At 42.2% G+C, this 19,385-nt stretch overlaps 1 protein-coding gene across 1 annotated transcript in view; it reads left to right on the top strand.

Annotated features, from left to right (window-relative positions):
* The window catches only part of CDYL2 (chromodomain protein, Y-like 2), a 30,344-nt gene that overhangs the window by 1,626 nt on the left and 9,333 nt on the right, over nt 1-19,385 (top strand). The window contains 2 exon segments of the mRNA XM_010151651.1: nt 4,841-5,435; nt 14,135-14,352. Coding sequence (XP_010149953.1) covers nt 4,841-5,435; nt 14,135-14,352 — 813 coding nt within the window.

Below are 19,385 nucleotides of genomic sequence, written 5' to 3'. Positions count from 1 at the left end.
ATGCATGGCAGGAAGGGAGATGACATGTACTTATTTTGGAGATCACTAAGCAGATACGCAGTCTTCCAGACCTTTCTGGAAGTTTACTGATCTCCTGGAAGGTGTTTTCTGGGAACATCAGGATTTTTGTTTATGCTCTGTAGAGCTCCTGTGAACTGTGAGATCAGTATATTGGGCTCCGACTTCACAGTTGTATCTGTAGAAATAATTCAGTAGGAATTACCCCTTTTTAACTTAGCCTAGATTCTTTTTGATAAGGGGATGATAACTGCGGTGTTAAATGGGTGATTTTGACCCTGAATCTTCAGTGGATGAAGATGTGTGTGTGTTTTACTCTGCATATATAAGCACTTGATCCCCAGATCACAGCACTAAGTTTATGAAGCTCTACATATTTGCACTATAATTTATTCACATTGGTTTTATTTCACATTAAATTTAGAATACAGAACTTTTTTTAAAGGCTTTTATTTATGACTTTCATCCTAATTGGTGCAGCCATGTACAGAACCAGGTTTAAGGCTAGTGGGGAGCGAAGAGGTGTGTTGCAAATCCATTTGCACAGATGCCACAGTCTCATTCTATTTGTTGTCTTTAAATGTATTTCTGCGGTAACATCAACACCTCAGTTTAGCCAGAATTAGCCAGGAGGGGCAGGGAGAGAGAATCCAGGCAAGTAATGGTGTATGTCAATTCTCACACTCCTTAACTGTGATACCCCCACAAACCTTGTTTGCAGTCATTCCACTTTTATTAAATTTACCTACTTTGTTTTCCAAACCAAACACAGTGAATTCAAGGATTTGGCAAACACTACCTACCGAGGTCACTTTTGGGAAGATGTTACTCAGTTCTCATTGAGGACAGAACTGAGGGGGAAAATGGAAAATCAGACACTGAAGCCATAACAGTTTCTTCATATTCTCAGAACTGTGTGTTGCTTATGCTAGGGAAGGAATGAAAGTGTTCTTTCTGTTAGCCACTAGCTGCCGCAGAATTGTTTCTCATTAAGAAGACTCGTAGGAATCTGTGTAACCTTAGGTAAATGCAGCCCCCGTTAAAACAGATACACATCGTGAGAAGCCGGAACAGTAGTGTTCTCTATCACGGCGGACGGGGAATAGGACAGACGGACAGAGGGCACTAGGTGTGGGTAGTAGTGATGCAGTGAAGGGAAACAGTGGCACTCAGGGGAATAAGTATCAGTGATGAATTTAAAGCTCCAAGAAAGAAAAGGGACCACATTGAGAGGTCAAGTATGTTTGATACTACCCTCAAATGCATTCAGTCATGAACAATGAGGTGGTAATGAGGACAAAGCAAATATCTGCTCAGACTTCTTATGCATCATTTGTCAAGCCAGTGGGTATGATGGCTGAACCAAAAAAACTTGAGGAAAACAACTCATTTTGGAACAACACACATTTTTTTCATTTTCTCCAAAGCAAAACAATAAACTGAAAAGGGGGTTGACCAGAAACAAAACATTTTGTCTTGATTTTATTTAGTCACTCTTTATTTTAGTTTTGTTAGTCAAATTGAAGTGAAACATTGATAGTTTTCTTCTGAAATGCTGTGAGGAAATGCTTAATCTTTCCCAAATATATTTGCTTTCTGAATGTTTTTTCTGAAACCATTTATTAAATTTGACCCAATTTCATACATTCTTTTATTCTCCCTTCATGATGTGTTAAACTGCTAAATCACATTCTCCATCACCAGTATTTTGTTTCCCAGGAACAAAGACCACTTATGTTTTCTCCCTTTATCCTCTTAATTGAAATGCACAATGCCTCATCACCAAAATAAGTATGGAGTGTCTTCCATATTAAAAAACGGTCTCCAAGAAACCCCTTCCCTTCACCTTGCCTCCTCGTAGTAGAGCAGCAGTGTGAAAATGAGAAATCACCATCATTAGAGATGGACAAGTGAAAGAAGGTGAGGTTGAAGAGGTGGGTTGTGTATGTGATTCTGCAAATGGCAAGGTACTTGTCCGTCCTTTCTGAGGTTCTTCCTTCAGTCAGCAAGTGGGGAATGCAACTGGTGTAATCCCTCAAAAGAAGGACAGAATTTACTCGGAGGTAGCATCAACCTGACGCAGAGTGTTCCAAGCCCAAGCTGAATTAAAAAGGGAGGGGAGTGCGTGTGTGGTTCAGCTGGTAGAGACAGAATAGCACTGAACCAAAATCTCTCCAGTAATGATAGCTGTGGTCTGCTGAGCTTAGCAGCCATTCAGTTGTTTCCCCAGAACATCCATAGATGTGTTTCACTCCTCAGGATAGTGAACTGCAGTAATTAAAGTAACAAATCCACAGACAGCCCACAGCCTCTGCAGAGTGCCACGGTTCAATGTACAGTCTTCCTGGCTACTCCTGGACAGGAGATGCGAAGTATTTTAAAGCCAGGGATAATCAGGACAGCTGCTCTCTGTAAAGTTACAAGATCATAGTAAGTCCGTTGGTTTGACAGTTGAAAGCCACACGTCCCAGAGGAGGACAAAAATATTACCAGTTCATGTTTTGTGAGGACTTTTCCCTCTTTTCAGATAAATGATCTCAAACTCGCCTAGACTGAGCCTGCTTTGCCACCCTGAGCAGCCCGGATGGGCACTGTGCTGAATTCAGAGCAGAGACCTTGCTTAGCGTCTGCAGTGGTTCTGCAGAGCCGGGGTGAGAGCGCTCGGGAGCGAGCTGTTGGGGAGGCGGCCGTGGAGAGGGAGGAAAGCTGCCCGCTGTGACTCAGACACACACATCTCAGCACAGTTCCCGTGTCAGTGCACCGAGAGAGAAGCACAATGTTTAGTTGCTAATTACCCTTAGACTCCTTTGGGGAACCCACCAAGATTTCTGTGAATGTGCAGTTCCAGCCAGTGAACAGACAGAATTAATCCATGGGTTTGCGCTAACAGGGGACCTAAAAAGAACAATTACTTACACTGCTGTGGTTGCCCTTCTTCAAGGTTAAATTCTCCATACAGATTCCACTCTTGTTCTTCACGTCAGATGGTTTTTTTGAAGAGCAGTGAAAACTATTACATTGGCTATGCACGTATTTATTTTTCTAAGTTAACAGTAGGGCTTTTGGTTAACTATAAGGATTTTTTTTTTCATTAGTGGCATCTTCATCCTTCAAAAGCCATCTTTTTTTTTTTTAAATTAAAATTAAAGAATCAGAAGATAAATCTTGGGAGAGACTTCAGAAGGTTTTCTCATCACAATCTGATTTTCCAGCCATGACTTCTCATGGCTAACAAAACCTGTTTGTTCCAAAAGCCCTCCATCCCTTCCCTACTTTACCATTAATTCTCAGTACTGACACTACGTTTCCTGTCAACTCGATCTAAATTTCTCTTGTGCAGTTTACACCCATGACTTGCTGTCCGATGATGGTGCTTGGCTTTGCATACGCACTCTCCCTCTAGCTGAGATCTTGCCAGTGCTGAGGTGGCACAGAGATTCTTCAGTCGTACAGTCGGTTTTCCACAACAGCATGATACTGTTAATTGTAGGGGGCTACAAGGAAGCTGGGGGGGACTTTTTCCAAGGGCCTGTAGTGACAGGACAAGGGGTAACGGGTTTAAATGGAAAGCGGGGAGGTTTAGATTAGATGTCAGGAAGAAGTTCTTCCCGCAGAGGGTGGTGAGGCACTGGGACAGGTTGCCCAGAGAAGCTGTGGATGCCCCATCCCTGGCAGTGTCCAAGGCCAGGCTGGATGAGGCTTGGAGCAACCTGGTCTAGTGGAAGGTGTCCCTGCCCATGGCAGGGGGGGTGGAACTGGATGGGCTTTAAGGGCCCTTCCAACCCAAACCATTCTGGGATTCTATGATAATTCCCATTCAGTCTGCAGTCCTGATACACTCCCTTATCCCTTGGTGCAGAAATGTTCCTTAAACTGACATTCCTTAGCATAGGTTCCTGAAATCCATTACTTCTGCCTAAGAAGCCTGCCTTTGTGCCTTTAATTTGCTTTTTTCATTTAAATTGGTTCACTCACAACTTGTGTGTATTTACTCAAATACTGCATTCATAAAAAATAGGACTTTTTATACAGTGGAAGTATCCAAGTGGATGTACGCTACTGCAAGTAAGATCTTGGGTGTAAAACACTGTAATTTGTTAGCGTCGGTTCTGTGTTCAAGATAGTTTAGAGACCCAGGGATGTTTATAGGGATAATGCATGTGTGGATTCAGGAGAACGATCAGCAACTGACTGACAGTACAGCAGAAGATGCTGTATTTAGCACGTTTAAAAAAGACGTAGCTGAGGAATGTAGCAGGAATAGTCCCACTCTACAATCCCATTTTCATTAATGATATTCAGACTCTCCTGTGTCTTCACACTGGGGCTATTGTGGATTCCCAGATCAGATTTGATCAGGTGTTATGTCTCTTTTTCATGTTTGCCGAAGGGGAAAGGCCTTGCTGTCAAAATACCGCTGGGGTTGTGCGTTCCTCTCCTGCATTTCCAGCTCTGTCCATGGGAATTCTTTGTCCAACAGAAACATGTAACACTGATTCCTAAGCGTTACGTCAGGTGGTTTCTACACGCACCAGGTAGGTTCTCGGCAGCAGTCAGCGTGGTCTATATAGGATCCAGTGGCAATATGGTGTTGGACTGTATCCTGTGTAAGTAAGGAAAATTTGGATCTGTAAAACTGGCTGCTACGTTTTGGCTAGCCTGGGTAGGCTTTCCATGTCAGAGTCAGTTCGTATTTTAGGCGAATCCCATGAATACAGCCTTGCCTTTACAGTGTCTGGGGGGCCTTCCCAGCTCTAAATGAAGAGCACTGTTTCCATGACCAAACTCTTTTCCTTTCTAATACGACTCTTCTTCCTTTCAGGTGGAGAGAATTGTAGACAAAAGGAAGAACAAGAAGGGCAAATGGGAATATCTCATCAGGTGGAAAGGGTACGGAAGCAATGAAGACACCTGGGAACCTGAACATCACCTGCTACATTGTGAGGAATTTATTGATGAGTTCAATGGACTGCATGTTACTAGAGAAAAGCGATCGAGACATGGGAAACAGGCCAGCGCTCCAAAATTCTTACGGGAAAGCCGAGGGTCATCTGTTGAGAAGATAGCACATAGACCTTCTGAGTCTGGGAAGTCTAAAGGGTCAACTCACAAAAGGAAGAGAATTAATCCGTCTCTTCAAAAACAGAAAAGAGGATACGCAGCAAAGCCAGCATCTGCTAATGACAGGGCTGCTAAAACTGTGACTTACCGAACTACTCCCAGCGGTTTACAGATCATGCCACTGAAAAAGCCACATAATGGTCTTCAGAATGGAGATGGCAGTCATGAAAAAGATTCTAGACATTTTGGGAATGGCTCACAACAGCAAAACATGGATTTAAATGATCATGAAGGAGAACAGAATTTGCCCAGCGTGTTGGAAGTTAGTAATGATTCAGCTGTTGTGAATGGAATTGGTATGTGATTTAAACTACTACAGTTTTTGGGAGGGGAGGGAGGTAATAGGGTCGACTCATGGAAAGATTACTGTCGTGTACAGCAGTGATGTGTTGAGAAGCACATAGGCAAGTTGCACGCTCTTTCCCCATATATTGCACCATTTGGCTTCTCTCCTTCCGTTTCCCACGGATGACGTGAAGCAGTGTGGGCTTTGTCGCATGCCTTTGCAGTGTAAAGTCCTTGTGCGGAAATCATGGCAAGGCACAGAGTAGGAATGACATGGAGGGATGTAGATTACTGCAACGTTGCCTTTGTGTATCACCAGGTGACAAAGCACTTCTCTGGTAAGTGTGCTCAGGCCCAGTGGTCTAGGAAGATCAGGATTATTTTAGAACCAGAATTAATACCACTTTTCCTAAAGTATGCTGGTAAGTGTGTCTGAATAACATTTGAGTTCCTCAGTATTCATGTGGATGATACTCCTGAGTGCTCAGAACGGCCAGGTCCTTGTCTCTGACTGGTCACATCGGGAAGTCACAAGACATACTTTAAGGGAAGGTACAAACAGCCTTGAAGTGAACAAGACAACTTGTCTGTAGGAGAAATTTCTTTCTAATCCCCATAGTTACTGACAGGTTTAATTCTCAAAGAAAAAAGGTTTATGTTCTCTCTAAAATACTGTGAAGTTTAATACAGCTAAGTAGCTCATTATCTATAAGTGTCCAATTTTTTTTTTTGCTTCTTTAATCCTCCCAAACTTAACGCTTCAATGAGGTTTTGTGGCAGTAATCTCCAGGAGTTAACAATGAGATGCGTATTTTATCTGATATGGTTTTGGAGTTGGGGTTTTGTTTGGGGTGTTTTGACCTTTCCTTTCACTGAATAAGCGCTTGTCGGTGTAAGGAAGGATGAAGAGGGTGACAGCCTGTCCATCTGTAGGCAGTCCCAGCCTTTTCAGCCTTCCAACCACGTGGAAGTCTTTCCAGAGTCCTGGTGGTTTTCAGTGTCCTCTTGTGTTTCAGTATCCACACGCCTTTGGTGTGTGAGGGGTTTTTTTAATACATTTAAAACCAGCAGGAGCTGTTCCAAATGATTTCCCACCGCTTACTGCCATAGTGGCAATACAACCTTTTGAGAATTATTTTTTCTGCTGTTCCACACTGCAGAAAGGTTTTTACTGAGTGATACACAGTTGCTCTTAGGGGTTTTTTCCTTGCTGGTAATAGTTAATTTAGAACTCAGCTATATGTATGATTCCTTTCATTACGCATTTAATCTGCTTTACTGTTGCCAATTCACCTTTTTCTTATGACTCAGTGAAGCTCTTCAAAATCTTTCCCAGTTTTCACTCTGCTTACTTTGTATTGTCTTCAAATTTTCCTCTCATACTTCTCTTCCCAGTTCATCAATGCGTACATTAAATAAACTAATCCTTCCGTGGATCCTTGGGGGAGCCAACTACTAATCATTTGACATGATGAAAAGTAACCATTTGTTCCAATTATTTATTTTTATTAGGCACTTTCTGTAGCCCATGATAGCACTCATTTCCTTAACAGCTTCTTGTGAATCGCCCTGCCAGAAACTTTTTAAAAGACAACATAAATTCTGTCACCCCGCGTTCCATTTTCTACCCTACTGGCAACCTGGAAAATGCTACATGATTTGGGAAGTGGACCTGACCTTGTATGGTCTGATTGCTTACACCCTGTAACTGCTGGGGTTTTTCAATCCAGACATCCAGTATCTTGTTAAAGACTCACAAGGCAGCAAAATCTGTGGCCAGCTTTAAATGCATAAGTAGCCCAGATGATGTCAGTGAGAGGGGAGGCTTTTGTGTTTTGAGGAGTTTGAGCTCATACGAGACTGCTGGAAAAGTTACCTGCTGCTTTAAAAAGACTTGCCTTTCAAATTGCAGATGTGTATGAGGTTATTTGCTCTGCTCTGTTACTGTTTCTAATGAAGTTTTTTTACTCATTTGTTTTATTCATTGGGGAAGTTTTGATACAAAGCGCATCTTTAACATGCATTAATTCCCATATTTTAGAGGCTTGGGGAGTTTTTTTAATTAATAACTAAAGGGCTACAAAGAACTGTACGGTCAAATGAGCCTTCCATTTGTCCACGCAGGAGCTGGCTAGTGGCATCCACCAGCCCCTCTCTGAGTAACCCCTGTTAGACAGCTCTGAGTTGAGCTTTGCCTGAGCAGCCACAAGTTCTGCCCTGTACAGAGCGCTCCTGGCCTAAGAAGTGATGTATGCAGCTCCTTTGTTTCTTTAGGAGGGTTTTTGCATTCTCCAGATCCCTCACTTCTGTATGTACTCTGCTGTCCTTTCTCCCTTGTATTCTGACCTCCCTGTAGGCAAAAGTAAGAGATCTTTAAATCTCTACCTGGTTCTTGTCTGAAAAACCCATACTCAGCAGCACTGCCAAGGTCAGAAATCCCTTCAGCCTTGTTTCGTGATACCCAGCACACGCACAGCGGAAAAAACTACAGAGATGAGACTACCAAAGTGAGAGCAGAGAGAAACTGGTGAAAAAGGGTCAAAATAAAAATATTAGGTGCTTTTTTTTCCCCTACAAGCTTGAGAGAAGCGACATTTCCTGATAGAGGAATTTGCATCATTTGAAATGTCAAATTGAAGACACTCACATGACTCTTTAGTAAGTCCACCAATTGGCTGAACTGCCTCCATACTCGCCTTCAGAAGGAAGAGCACAGAAGGTGCCAGTGTGACTCTGCCATGTGTCCTGTTAATACCACAAAAAGCATAGGAGGCCACTAAAACTGGCCAGAAATTTTACAAATTACAAATGAAGGAAGTTTCAGAGAAAAATGCCTATTTGTTGAATAATAGAAGTTTCATTCCAAAGAATCTTGGGTTTCAAAACTTTCTCCAAATCTGAGCCAAAGTCCCAAGGCTTTGTCCCTTGAGACCAGGAGCAATGTGGCAGTCTGCTTGGCAGGACTCCCACATTTAGCTCTGAGGCAGCCAGCTATGCCAGAGGTTTCAGGCAGTCTGCCACAGTCTGGAAGTCACAAGCCCAGCGTGCCCCATCAACACTCGCAGGGCTTCCAGGCACTGCATGTAGAACAAAGAGTGAGCCTGGAGGGCATGGGTTTGGCTCCTGGAAGCTGTGGCTTCCGGGCAGCCCCATGCAGGGCAGCCCCATGCAGAATCGGATGAAGCAGACATTTCTGTCAGCTTTGAGATCACCTGTATGGAGCCCAGATGAATGTCAGCTAAGTCTAAGAGTGCACAGCAAATGTACACAGAAATTTTAAGTTGATCTTGAGTTAAAGCTTAGATTTGGAAAACTCAGGAATTCCCCACAATGTGAAAACGCAGCTGTAGGCTCAGCTCTGCTGTCAGTGCCTCCAAAACCCATCAACTCGAATCAGTATTCTTTCATACTATAATGATGTTTAACTACCAATGTATTGAACCAAGCAATATAATTAGTAATTTATATACTATAACTAATCAAAAAATACCTGTTTTGTTTATCTGTCATACTCCAGTTCTGTTGAAACAAATAGTAGCTATTTGAAAACTAGTTTTTGGTGACCCCTTTAATAGACTTCCACCAGTGTGTTTGGTTTTGTGTATATATCCACTTGGGTACAAGTGTTTCCTGCTCAACCTGTACATAGAACTCCCACCAGGAAGCTGTTTACCCCAGAAGGATGGCTGTCTACCTACAGATGTGTGTACAGAATCTTAGATGCACCTTTTTGGAGGCCTGGACCCTTGCTGAAGTTGGGACAGACCTTTCTTATCAAAGCCTTGCTCCTCCCTTCTACGCAGCCCATCATAAGGAGAGGATAGTCATCTCTACTGACAGTTATTTAAGGGTTTGCAAATTGGAAAATGTTGAAAAATTGTGGTAGAAGATCCACTGATGCTCCCAGGAGCTTACAATACTGTTCTTTCTGACGGTATTTGTTGTCTTCTGTTATCACATTTCTGTTGCTTCCAGATACTGTAATTGAGAGTGATTGTTTTGTCAAGTTTCTTGACAGCATCAAAAAACATTTTCCCTTTTCTACATCACTCTATGTCTGTACCATCTGCTGAAGAATTTTTGCTTGTCATGTATCACTAACCACTGTTTTTCTCCATTACAAAAACCTTTGTAGTCTCATGGTGCCCTTAATTTAAATACTTTCTGTGAACTTAGTCACTGCTTCCTCTTGGTTTTTTAGCTTGTTCTGTTTTATTTATTCTGGAGCAATACTGGCAGTAAAAGACAACCAAATATGCTTGCTTTCTCAGTTTGGATAAAAACTCATTGCTTTTAGATATCTTACAGATGCTCCCTTCGCTGGAGAAGTCTGAAATTATTAGTAAATTATCAACAGAACACTGCCTTTAAGTATGTACAGTATTAACTGTTACCCACAAGAAGGACAGAAGGGAGACAGAGAAAGGCTATTGGGAGGACTGAGGAATGCCACGCTGTTTTCCCAGGGAGAGTAAGGGAGCAGGGTTTAGTTCACCTAGAAGGATTAAAGCCTTAGCCCCATGATCCTCATCATTCAGTACAAACGCATGCTGCTAACAAAAGGGACAGTCCAGCCTTCCGTCCTGTGATATCCTGGTCGTTACTCCCATCCCTTTCCCTGCCTCAGCCATAGTACGCTTGAAGCTACGAGGTGAATCTGATCTGTTTGAAAATTAACTGGTTCTGCAGTGAGTTTCCAGCCAGAACAGCTCCCCAGATCAGCTCACAGCATGGCGACCTACCTGCATGCTAGTACCAGCATGAGGACCGCTACGGCGGGTGGTGGCGTTAAACCGGCCGTGATGAAACGCTAAGAAAAGGTCTGTTGGAAAGTTACAGTAGCTTGAGGTGTCCTGTTCTGGTGGGTAGAAACAGTGGAAGGAGATGGGGAGATCCGAGTCCTCCGAAGCATTGAATGATCTGAGGCTCTGTGATCTTTTCTCTTTCCTCTCCTACTCTGCCTGCCTCATCTTTCTAGACTGTAAATTAACTATAAATTAACACTAATGTGTTTTCTGCAAAGCCTGGAATAATGGAGCGCGAGTCTCCGTCTCGGTCTGGAGTCTTGAGGCACTTTGCAGTCCCAAGAGCAGCAGCAGTAACAACGTTACATGTCGTCCCCTTTGAGAGTAGGGGAGTACTAGAGAAGATACAGGGACAGGCAACTAAAATGCAGAGGATTACAGTGATAAACGAGGCATCAGCTAGGAGAGCGGGAGGCTGAGGGTGAACATGATCAAAGTTTACAAAATCATCAAGGCCGCAGGTAAAGTAAATGCGGAACTGTTGTTCACTAAATCCCTCGATAGCGGAACTGGGCACCACTCACTGCAGCGGGTAGAACATCAGATAAAAGCGGAGATGAAAGACACTTCTCTGTGGAGGGGCTACACAACTTCTCAGGCTCATACCACAGGAGGCTGTGGAGACAGACAGCATCAACAGGCTCAGAAGGGATTAGAGAAATCCATGAAAAGGTCCACGAGCAAATACTGAAGGAAGCGGGAAGGATGAATCCTCTCATAATGCTATGCAACACTTGGGGATGATACTGGGGGAAATTGGCCAAGCCTGCCTTTTCTCCTTAAACAGCATCCTTCACTGCCATTCTTGGAGAAGGATTACTAGCGGTGCCAGTGGTCTGGGAAAGTTCCCTTTAAACATACTGAACCTTCTAATTATCAGTGTGTTTTTAGGTACTGCACAAGTTCTGCTGATTAAAAACAAGGTAGTAATTAGATTAAACTCCCAGTAAAGGAAGGAATATATTCTCCTGTTCTGTTTCCTTTTTGTACTTAGCCTGACCATCAAATACTCACTACTAAGCCAGTAAAGCACAGTTAGAGGTACCTAGAGCTTCCTTAGTTAATTAGTGTCATCCTTCATTTGTTTCACAGGCAGCACAGATTGCTTTGAGAGTGCCTCTTTTTTCCTGTGTCAGTCAGTTCTCATCTTGCCATATTAAGGTCCTGTAGCCTGCATTGAGCTGTTAACCCTCATCCAGAGACAATCTGGACGCTTTAGTGGCTCGAGAGCAAACCTTCCGTAGCTCCATCACATCCATGCAACAGACACGCTAAATTGTCCTGGGTCCACCTGAGTGCTGTCGCTGGGTTCTGCTGATCGTTTTCTCCAGTTTATCAGACTAAGGTAGATCCCGGGGATGCACAGCAAACATCGGAACAACAATTTACTCACTGCGGGCTGTTCTGTTAATCATCTGTTCTTGGAAATGACACCTTTCCATTTATGTTTCTCTCATATTTAATTCAGATCTTTCCTTCCTCTAGTTAAATTTCTGTCAGCTAGTTAAAATATTGAATAAGATCTGTAGTTTCTTACATCACATATTTAATTACTCAAAGAAGAATATAACCAAAAAAGTCTTACTCTGATGCTTTTTGTTGAGCTGGATTATCTGTGTGAATTAATCTCGTTCTGCTATTCTCTAACCATATGTATTTTAAATAGATGTGGCATAATCTTCAGCACTAGATAGATAATCAGTACAGTTGTCTGACACATCTTCCATTCAGTGTTCATTTGTGCCTCTGATTTTATGACTTCTTTACACTTTGCATCTTAGGAGGTTTTTGCTGGGTAGATAATCAGTACAGTTGTCTGACACATCTTCCATTCAGTGTTCATTTGTGCCTCTGATTTTATTTACACTTTGCATCTTAGGAGGTTGTTGCTGGGTCAAGCAACATAGTAAGGATTGAGTAGATAAAAATGCAATATTTAAAAGTCTGCCTTAATCAAATAATTAATTTGTTTCAGTATATTATTCCCAAGACTATTAGCTTTCCATTAGTAATTTCTCAAGTTGATTTTTGTAAGAATACATGTCAAAATATATGCCATAGCAAAACCATATGAAAAAGAAGAAACATGCCGTAAGAAATTATTCATAATTTCTGAAATTCAAGCACATGGCGGTTTCTACACTTGTAGATAATTCCTGTCAAGAAAACAAATGTCAAATTCTGCTGTCTTCAAATGCTTCTTTTTTCAAATGGATGATCTCATATTTGTCACTGTTCGCATTGCACCAGTTGAATCCTTTATTTACTATAACAGAGGTGATACTTTAGATAGTATCAATTTACCGATGAAAAAGAATTTTAAGATTGACTGAAACAGCAGACTTTTTAACAAACATGCATTTCTGTGTGCAGATACAGGTGTACACACATTACACGGTGAGGGCAGATGATGTACCAGTGAAGTATCGGAACTGCAGTGCATGTGCAGGCATTTCTCACACTGAACAACTCCACAGGCCACGGCCAGCTGAGAGATACCAGGCAGCTCAGTTACCTACATAAACATCAAGTTGAAACAGAGCTAATCCAAACTGAGAGTGAGTGATTCTGGTTTAGAGAGTAACCTGTTATGAATTCACCATTCAGTTCTGTTCCAACCGAGTATTTTTTAATTGGATAATGGTCATTTAAACTCTAAAATTTAAATCTGTATTCTAATATTCATGTCATCTGCCCTTTAAAAATTCCTGGCTATTTGATACCAGAAGCTGGAACAGGTCAGCTTTGGCAGGAGTAACGAACGAGCAAACAAAGGTGTTCTCACTCATCTCTTGGCTGCTCTTAAATACAGAGTATTGTGAGCTCATGTCTATTTAAACAAAAGCAGATTTGGAAACTCTTTCTATGAACAGAGTGACTTTAGTCTCCGTTCCTCAACAACCTGTCTCTGCTTTACTTTCAATGGCAACAGTGTGGAACGTGTCATTAGAAAAGGAGCCCTGCAAACAGATCGTGTAAAGGTATTTGCACCATTCCGGCTCAGCGTCGGTACCAGTCATGATGAGAGAGGAACTGTAAACATAAGCAAAGTAGTCGTTTACAGTTCATACACAGTGGAAGTCTGAATCAACTGTCTCTTAAAACTGACATACTCTCATTTGTTTTTAAGGAGGAACTATATCTTTCTTGTCACAGTTCCCTGTTTTCTTACTGCTGGATGCCCTCCAAAATGTCTTCAGCATTCATATTTTCTAGGTACAAAGTCCCATATTAACTTCACATGTTAGTCAAAAGCCAGTGGTTATTTTTCCTGCACAATGTAATGAGCAGAAGCTTGGGATCAGAGCAAGGAGGAGGGCTAACTACTGCCTCTCACACTAACCACAGGGATACACGGGAGGGAATTCCCATTGCGTCCGCTTAGGAAGAACTCCCTTAACTTACTGTCACATGGAGATGTGCAACAACTGTGTTCACATTGTCATTTGAAACCAGTAATGACTTTCTGGTCACCCTGAAAGGACAACGTAACTTTGAAAGATGGGATTTGGACTAAACCTGTCACGTCAGGCTATTCCAAAACTGAATTAGAATGTTACTAAGAACTCAGGGATCACCCCAAACATGTATGAAAGACTGCTATACAATTGCTTTCATCTTCAAAGCAGAACTCAGTCCCGCTAAGAGTACCAGTCCTACGTGCTGCAGAATTCTTGGATCTAGAGGCTGGCTGAAGAGAGAACATGAAGTGCTGCGTGTGGCAATATAAATGAGTAAGAGTGGTGTGAGGCCACATGTGACTGGCCAGGCATGTTTTTGATTTATTAGATTTATCACGTAGAGGCTGTTGTGAATGCTGAGCTGTGCTTGAGCTAACTGAAAGCATCGCTCCATTTCTCTGAAGGTATGGACATAATTGTGCTTTGGTTCTTTCCATCTGAAAGGTTCTTCTCTGGCCAATGGAAGCTTGAATCTACACAGCACTGTGAAACGGAAACTAGATGGGGAGAAAGACTATGTCTTCGATAAGAGACTAAGATACAGCGTACGTCAGAATGAAAGTAACTGCCGGTTCAGGGACATCGTAGTCCGGAAAGAAGATGGTTTCACACATATTTTGCTGTCGAGTCAGACATCAGATAACAATGCACTGACCCCAGAGGTAAGCGTGTAGCCATAAAAGCCAAAGAAAGCCATCTTTGGAAACACTGCATTTGAACTGTGTTTTATGTATTTTTATCCTAATTGATCATCTAAAAAAACCCCCAGGATTCCTATCAAAAAGAATGCAGTGGAAATTAATTACTGATTTACATGTCTGAAACCAAAAGTTAGAAGTAAAGAAAGGAACAGCAGAATCAGTCTTTGTAGCATGGAGTTGTTACTGATATTTACTGCCCTTAGGAGAAACCTGGTCTCTTCGTTCGATTCATTTAACTAGGGTTCCAGTTGTTGCCTACACAGGAATTTCAGGCTCTATCCTGAGACAGTAATTCTAAAAGTCCACCTCGATCCCTAACTGCTTTTTCTCCAAATCACTTTACGAGCCCTTACTTATGAAACCTTAATCAATTAGGGCCTCTGTCCTCAACTGAATTGTGTAAAGCTGTACAACATAAAATGATATTAATGAATTCCCTTGTTCCAAACGTTACACACTTAAAGTCAGGCTTGGACTTGCAGCTTGTGCTCCTCCAGTACGTATTTTGGTCACTGGAAGGGCTGAGGAGCTCTGTGGTCCCAGCATACTGGGCAGTGATGCCCTGGTGTATCTGTCCCAGGTCAGAACAAAAGGGCTATCAACAAATGCCTGTGTCAGAATGTGTGTCCCGGAGAGCAGAGAACATGCCTGAGCCCCCTTCCAGGCAGGCAGTAATGGCCTGACCGACGGGAGTTACCGCAGATGAGAGGGAACAGCAGGAGCTGCCTCCCAGCACCAGTTCTGCCTGTTGGAGCATCCTGCAGGCAGGGTTCCTCAGAACCATGAGCTGCCCCGCAGTGTGGCACATCTCTGCCTTTTCTGCCTCCAGACATGCCAGTGCAGCTCTGTCTTACACAGCAACTTCAAGATAAGGGTATATGAAATACCAGTTTGAGCACCTTTTGAGGGAGAAGGAGATTGTAGCTTTGAGGAGTTATTTTATTCACTAAGAAACTGAATAGCTTTGAAATTAATTACTTGTAATGAGCTTCATATAAAACCAGTGGCAGGTATGAGGGACCTTAAATTTGCCTCCCCCAGTGCACGCTGACACATGGACATTAACACACAGAATGGTACTAAATAGTTAAAACTCTTGGAACATACACTCATCACTCATAGTTCTTAAACTGTATGATACTGAAAAGGACTATCTTGGTAATTAACACAAACACCAAACGCCTGCTTTTAATACTAATTCCTTAAAATTAGATTGTATCAAATCCATCTTTCCATCCATGTATTAATTACCGCTAATTGACCCTGCAGGTAATTTAAACTAAGAGCTCAAGGGCCTGAAAAAGTACAAAGTCAAGGACTTACTACGTTCAGGCTGAACAGACATCCCTTTACGTTGCTGGCTGTGCTGTTCCCCAGCAGCAGTGTTCAGATGCTCTGACCAGTGAATTAATTCAGGCTCTTCAGGTCTGCCAAGCCAATCCATTCCGTTCTTTGAAACTTTTCAATATGCCAGGAGCCCTCTGTGGAAGAATAAATGATAAGCATATAATAGCAGTCCTTCCTCCATCACCAGCGTAAACTATTTCTAGAACCTTTATTCAAGCTCACTCTAAAACCAGGAAATACTTTTTTAGAAAACTCCATTACTGACCAGGATCTGGATGGTCAGGAATTAATCAAGGTAATGAGTTCTCCACATTGAGATTGTCTGTTTAAAAGTCATCCAGGCTGAGAGCAATTGAAAGCTCTTGCTCTCTGAAGGCTGCTTGCTGGCAAACATGAAACGACTTCTTTGGCCTCGGTCCAGGCTGCAGCCCATGATCATTCACACCACAAAAGGCAGCAATCCCGATATTGGCAATTCCACATCCTTGCTGGCGATACAGCAGAAATCCAAGGAACTGAAAGGAGGAATGTGTTGAATGCCTTGTCCCTACAGTTTGTCACCCACAGCCATAGCTGAGACAAACTGACAGTATTTTAGAGCCATTTACAACATTGTCACCTTTTATCACCAGGGAATAAAAAGCACAAGCACAAAGTCCCTACCAAACGAAGACAGCGTGTTTCACTTTGTCAAAAGAAACGCTAACTTCAGGCTTTATTAGCTGTTCGGTAAATTGTGTTTGCCAAATAGTCAATGATTAATTTACTCAGAGCAGGTCTACGTGGTGTGGTTAAAACACTGCTCTGGTTACTCTTGGCCTAACCCTGTGTTAGGAGAGAAAGAAAAGGTGGGCACTGCCCACAGTCATTCCAAAATGAAGCCTGAACAGAATCACTCTCACCCCTAAACAACCCTGCTTCCCTTTGTGCTCTGTCTTAAGCTTCAGGTGAAATTTAATGGTTGTGTTCAACCATTGGCCTCTGCTATTTATGCCAATTTAATTAAAATAATGAAGAACTTATTCATGGGAAAAAAAGAAAAAGAAAAGCTTAGCGACGTTCTCCCTGAACCTTCATCCCATGTTTTTGGTACCCATATCACACCTGTGGGTTTGTGCAGGTGATTTTAGCGTGAGATGTGCCGACGCTCCTTCCAGCAGCATTTGTGCTGATTGAAGTTGGCTCGGTGCCACTCTCGTAATTGAGTTTTTTCTACAAAAATGTTCAGGGCACTGTAGAAATTCTTTCTTACGTTTTACAAGACCTTATAAAACTTCCAAGCCGGTGTCATGAAACAGCACAGCTTGTTTTTATTTCAGTGGCTTAGGCTTGCTCCTTCTAAAATCCATTTTTAAAGTAGACGTGTAAAATCTTTCATCATTATAAATTCCATTAGGGCATTTTCTCTCAGGGGTCTTTCACTGCTTCTTAAGTTCTTTCCCCAGTGATGATGTGGCTGTTTTAAGGACACATTTCAAGGATCCAAATTCTGTTTCAAACTTAAGATTAAATGGATACATCCACTGATTTTACTTTTCCCTATTAATCAAGCTAGGAATTAATATTCCCCTGAATTAAAAGCAAAACGTACCCTACACAGCTGATGCTTCCATTGAGGACGGCTGTAGTGACCTCGAGAACACTTCTCATACAGAGGAATTGGGTACAAATTTCTAGCCGTGAGAATTACAGGGTTTCAGTTCTACCAGGTGACTCTAGAGCACTGGTTTGCCTTCACTTTTTCTTACTCACAGCTTTTCCTAACTTAAGAATAAATAAAAAGGGGCAGGTACACGTTCACCGTTACCTGTATTTTCACTCTCACACAGACAAATTGATCTTTGGCCAGTACTTCTGCCTGAAGCCAGCCATATAGGTTCCCAGGCCTTAACTTATCAGAAGGGACTCAGAACCTGTTTGCACAGAGTCAGTAGGTAACAAATAGTGTAATTTATATAAAAATGAATGATTCTGGGGGAGGTTCTAAAAAGAACTGAATGGCTTTAAAATTTCCTTTTACTGTAATATTTTGTAGAATATTTACCTTTAAGAATATCAACAGTGAATCCTTGAAGATTCAGTGAAGTCAACCTTTCAACTAGTGTTTCTGTTTATATGAACAAGAGACTTCTGTTCGGGATACTTTATATAATTACAGTGATAAATGCCGAGCTTCCTGATTTCCCCAGAATGTAAGAAATACTGAAAGGAGAGGGCACCAAATACCCTTTATTATTTCCTACATCCACTGAACGGCATTAAAAAAAGCTCTTAGAGGGCTAATGAAGCTTTTAAACATTTTATGTTTATTTTGCAATATAAAGTGTCCAGTTAAAGACCTGACCAACTCATTTCCTTGACTGTATTAAAAAAATGCTTAAGCAACTTCTGAGAAACTGATAATTTTATGATGTATTTAGGTTTCAGTAAAAGAGCAAGTCAAGCATTAGGCCAGGTCTAAATTTATAATTCGGTAAGATTTTCATAAGCGAAAGAACTGGCTCATACTGTTGTAAATAGTTCCTCAGAAGTTTAGCCAAATGCGTGCAAAAATACTGTCCCCACAACGGGAAAGTCTTCCCATGTTCAGTCATATCTGAGAAGTCAGTTCCTAACAAGGGACTTTAATACCACCTTCTCCAAAACACTTGACAAGAGTGATAGCAGAATATTGTTTCTTCCTACAAGTAGTATGAGCTCTGCTCAGAAGTTTGTTACACTTGTAGGTGGCTTTAGCCATCCAAATCGAGGAGGGGTAGGGTGAAAGAGAGACGGGTTTGTAACGGTAACGGGGTGTTTGAAGGATAGCAGAGGTAGCTTCAGAGAGATGGTACCTATGCAGGTACCACTGGAGGAAGGGGAGCGGTAAAGAAACTTGATGAATCGCGTGCCCTATCATGGCACCATATTGAGAGCAACACTCCTCATTGTACATAAAAATGTCTGCCTGGTATCCTGACATTTATACATCCTTCCTAAAACACAGCAGATTTTGGGAACATCTGTAATAAACTGAAAGGTCAGTCTGGCATTCCCATGGAACTAGGAAAATCGACATGTATATCTTTCTTGATTCTAACATCCACCACTTTCAGAAGTTTGTTTGTAACTTGGAGCAGAGGTTCTAGTGGGTTTTTTCCTTTGTTTTCCCTTTACAAAATGTGCAGGTTTGCTATGTTTTTATCAATGGAGGGCTGAGACAGCCTCTGAGACTAAACCGTACTTGTAAAATTGCTGATGACATTTTTGTACCGGCACAAGAATTTCAAATCCATTTCCAAATTCTGCTGCTTTTAATTCCTTCACTTCCACCCACTGTCACATACTCGGTATTGCAGACGTTCTGAAGTGCGCTTGTGAAGGTGAAGCATTTACAAGTTCACCACCCGCTTTCTCGCGCACCGATCTCAGCAGCCAGCAGCGACCACTTCTGTGCACGGAGAGCGGGCAGGTAGCACCGCGCTGCACGGTTGGAATAGACAAGTTCAGACCTGGTCTCACAAACCACAGGATTTCTAGTGAAAGGCTGCCTAATCACAGAATCACGGAGTGGGTTGGGTTGGAAGGGACCTTAAAGCCCATCCAGTTCCAACCCCCCTGCCATGGGCAGGGACACCTTCCACTAGACCAGGTTGCTCCAAGCCTCA

Source organism: Eurypyga helias, unplaced genomic scaffold, assembly GCF_000690775.1.
Source record: "Eurypyga helias isolate BGI_N326 unplaced genomic scaffold, ASM69077v1 scaffold45385, whole genome shotgun sequence".
NCBI classification, from domain to species: Eukaryota; Metazoa; Chordata; class Aves; order Eurypygiformes; family Eurypygidae; genus Eurypyga; species Eurypyga helias.
Note: the sequence above shows the minus strand (reverse complement) of the source record. Positions and strands in the feature narration are given on the sequence as shown.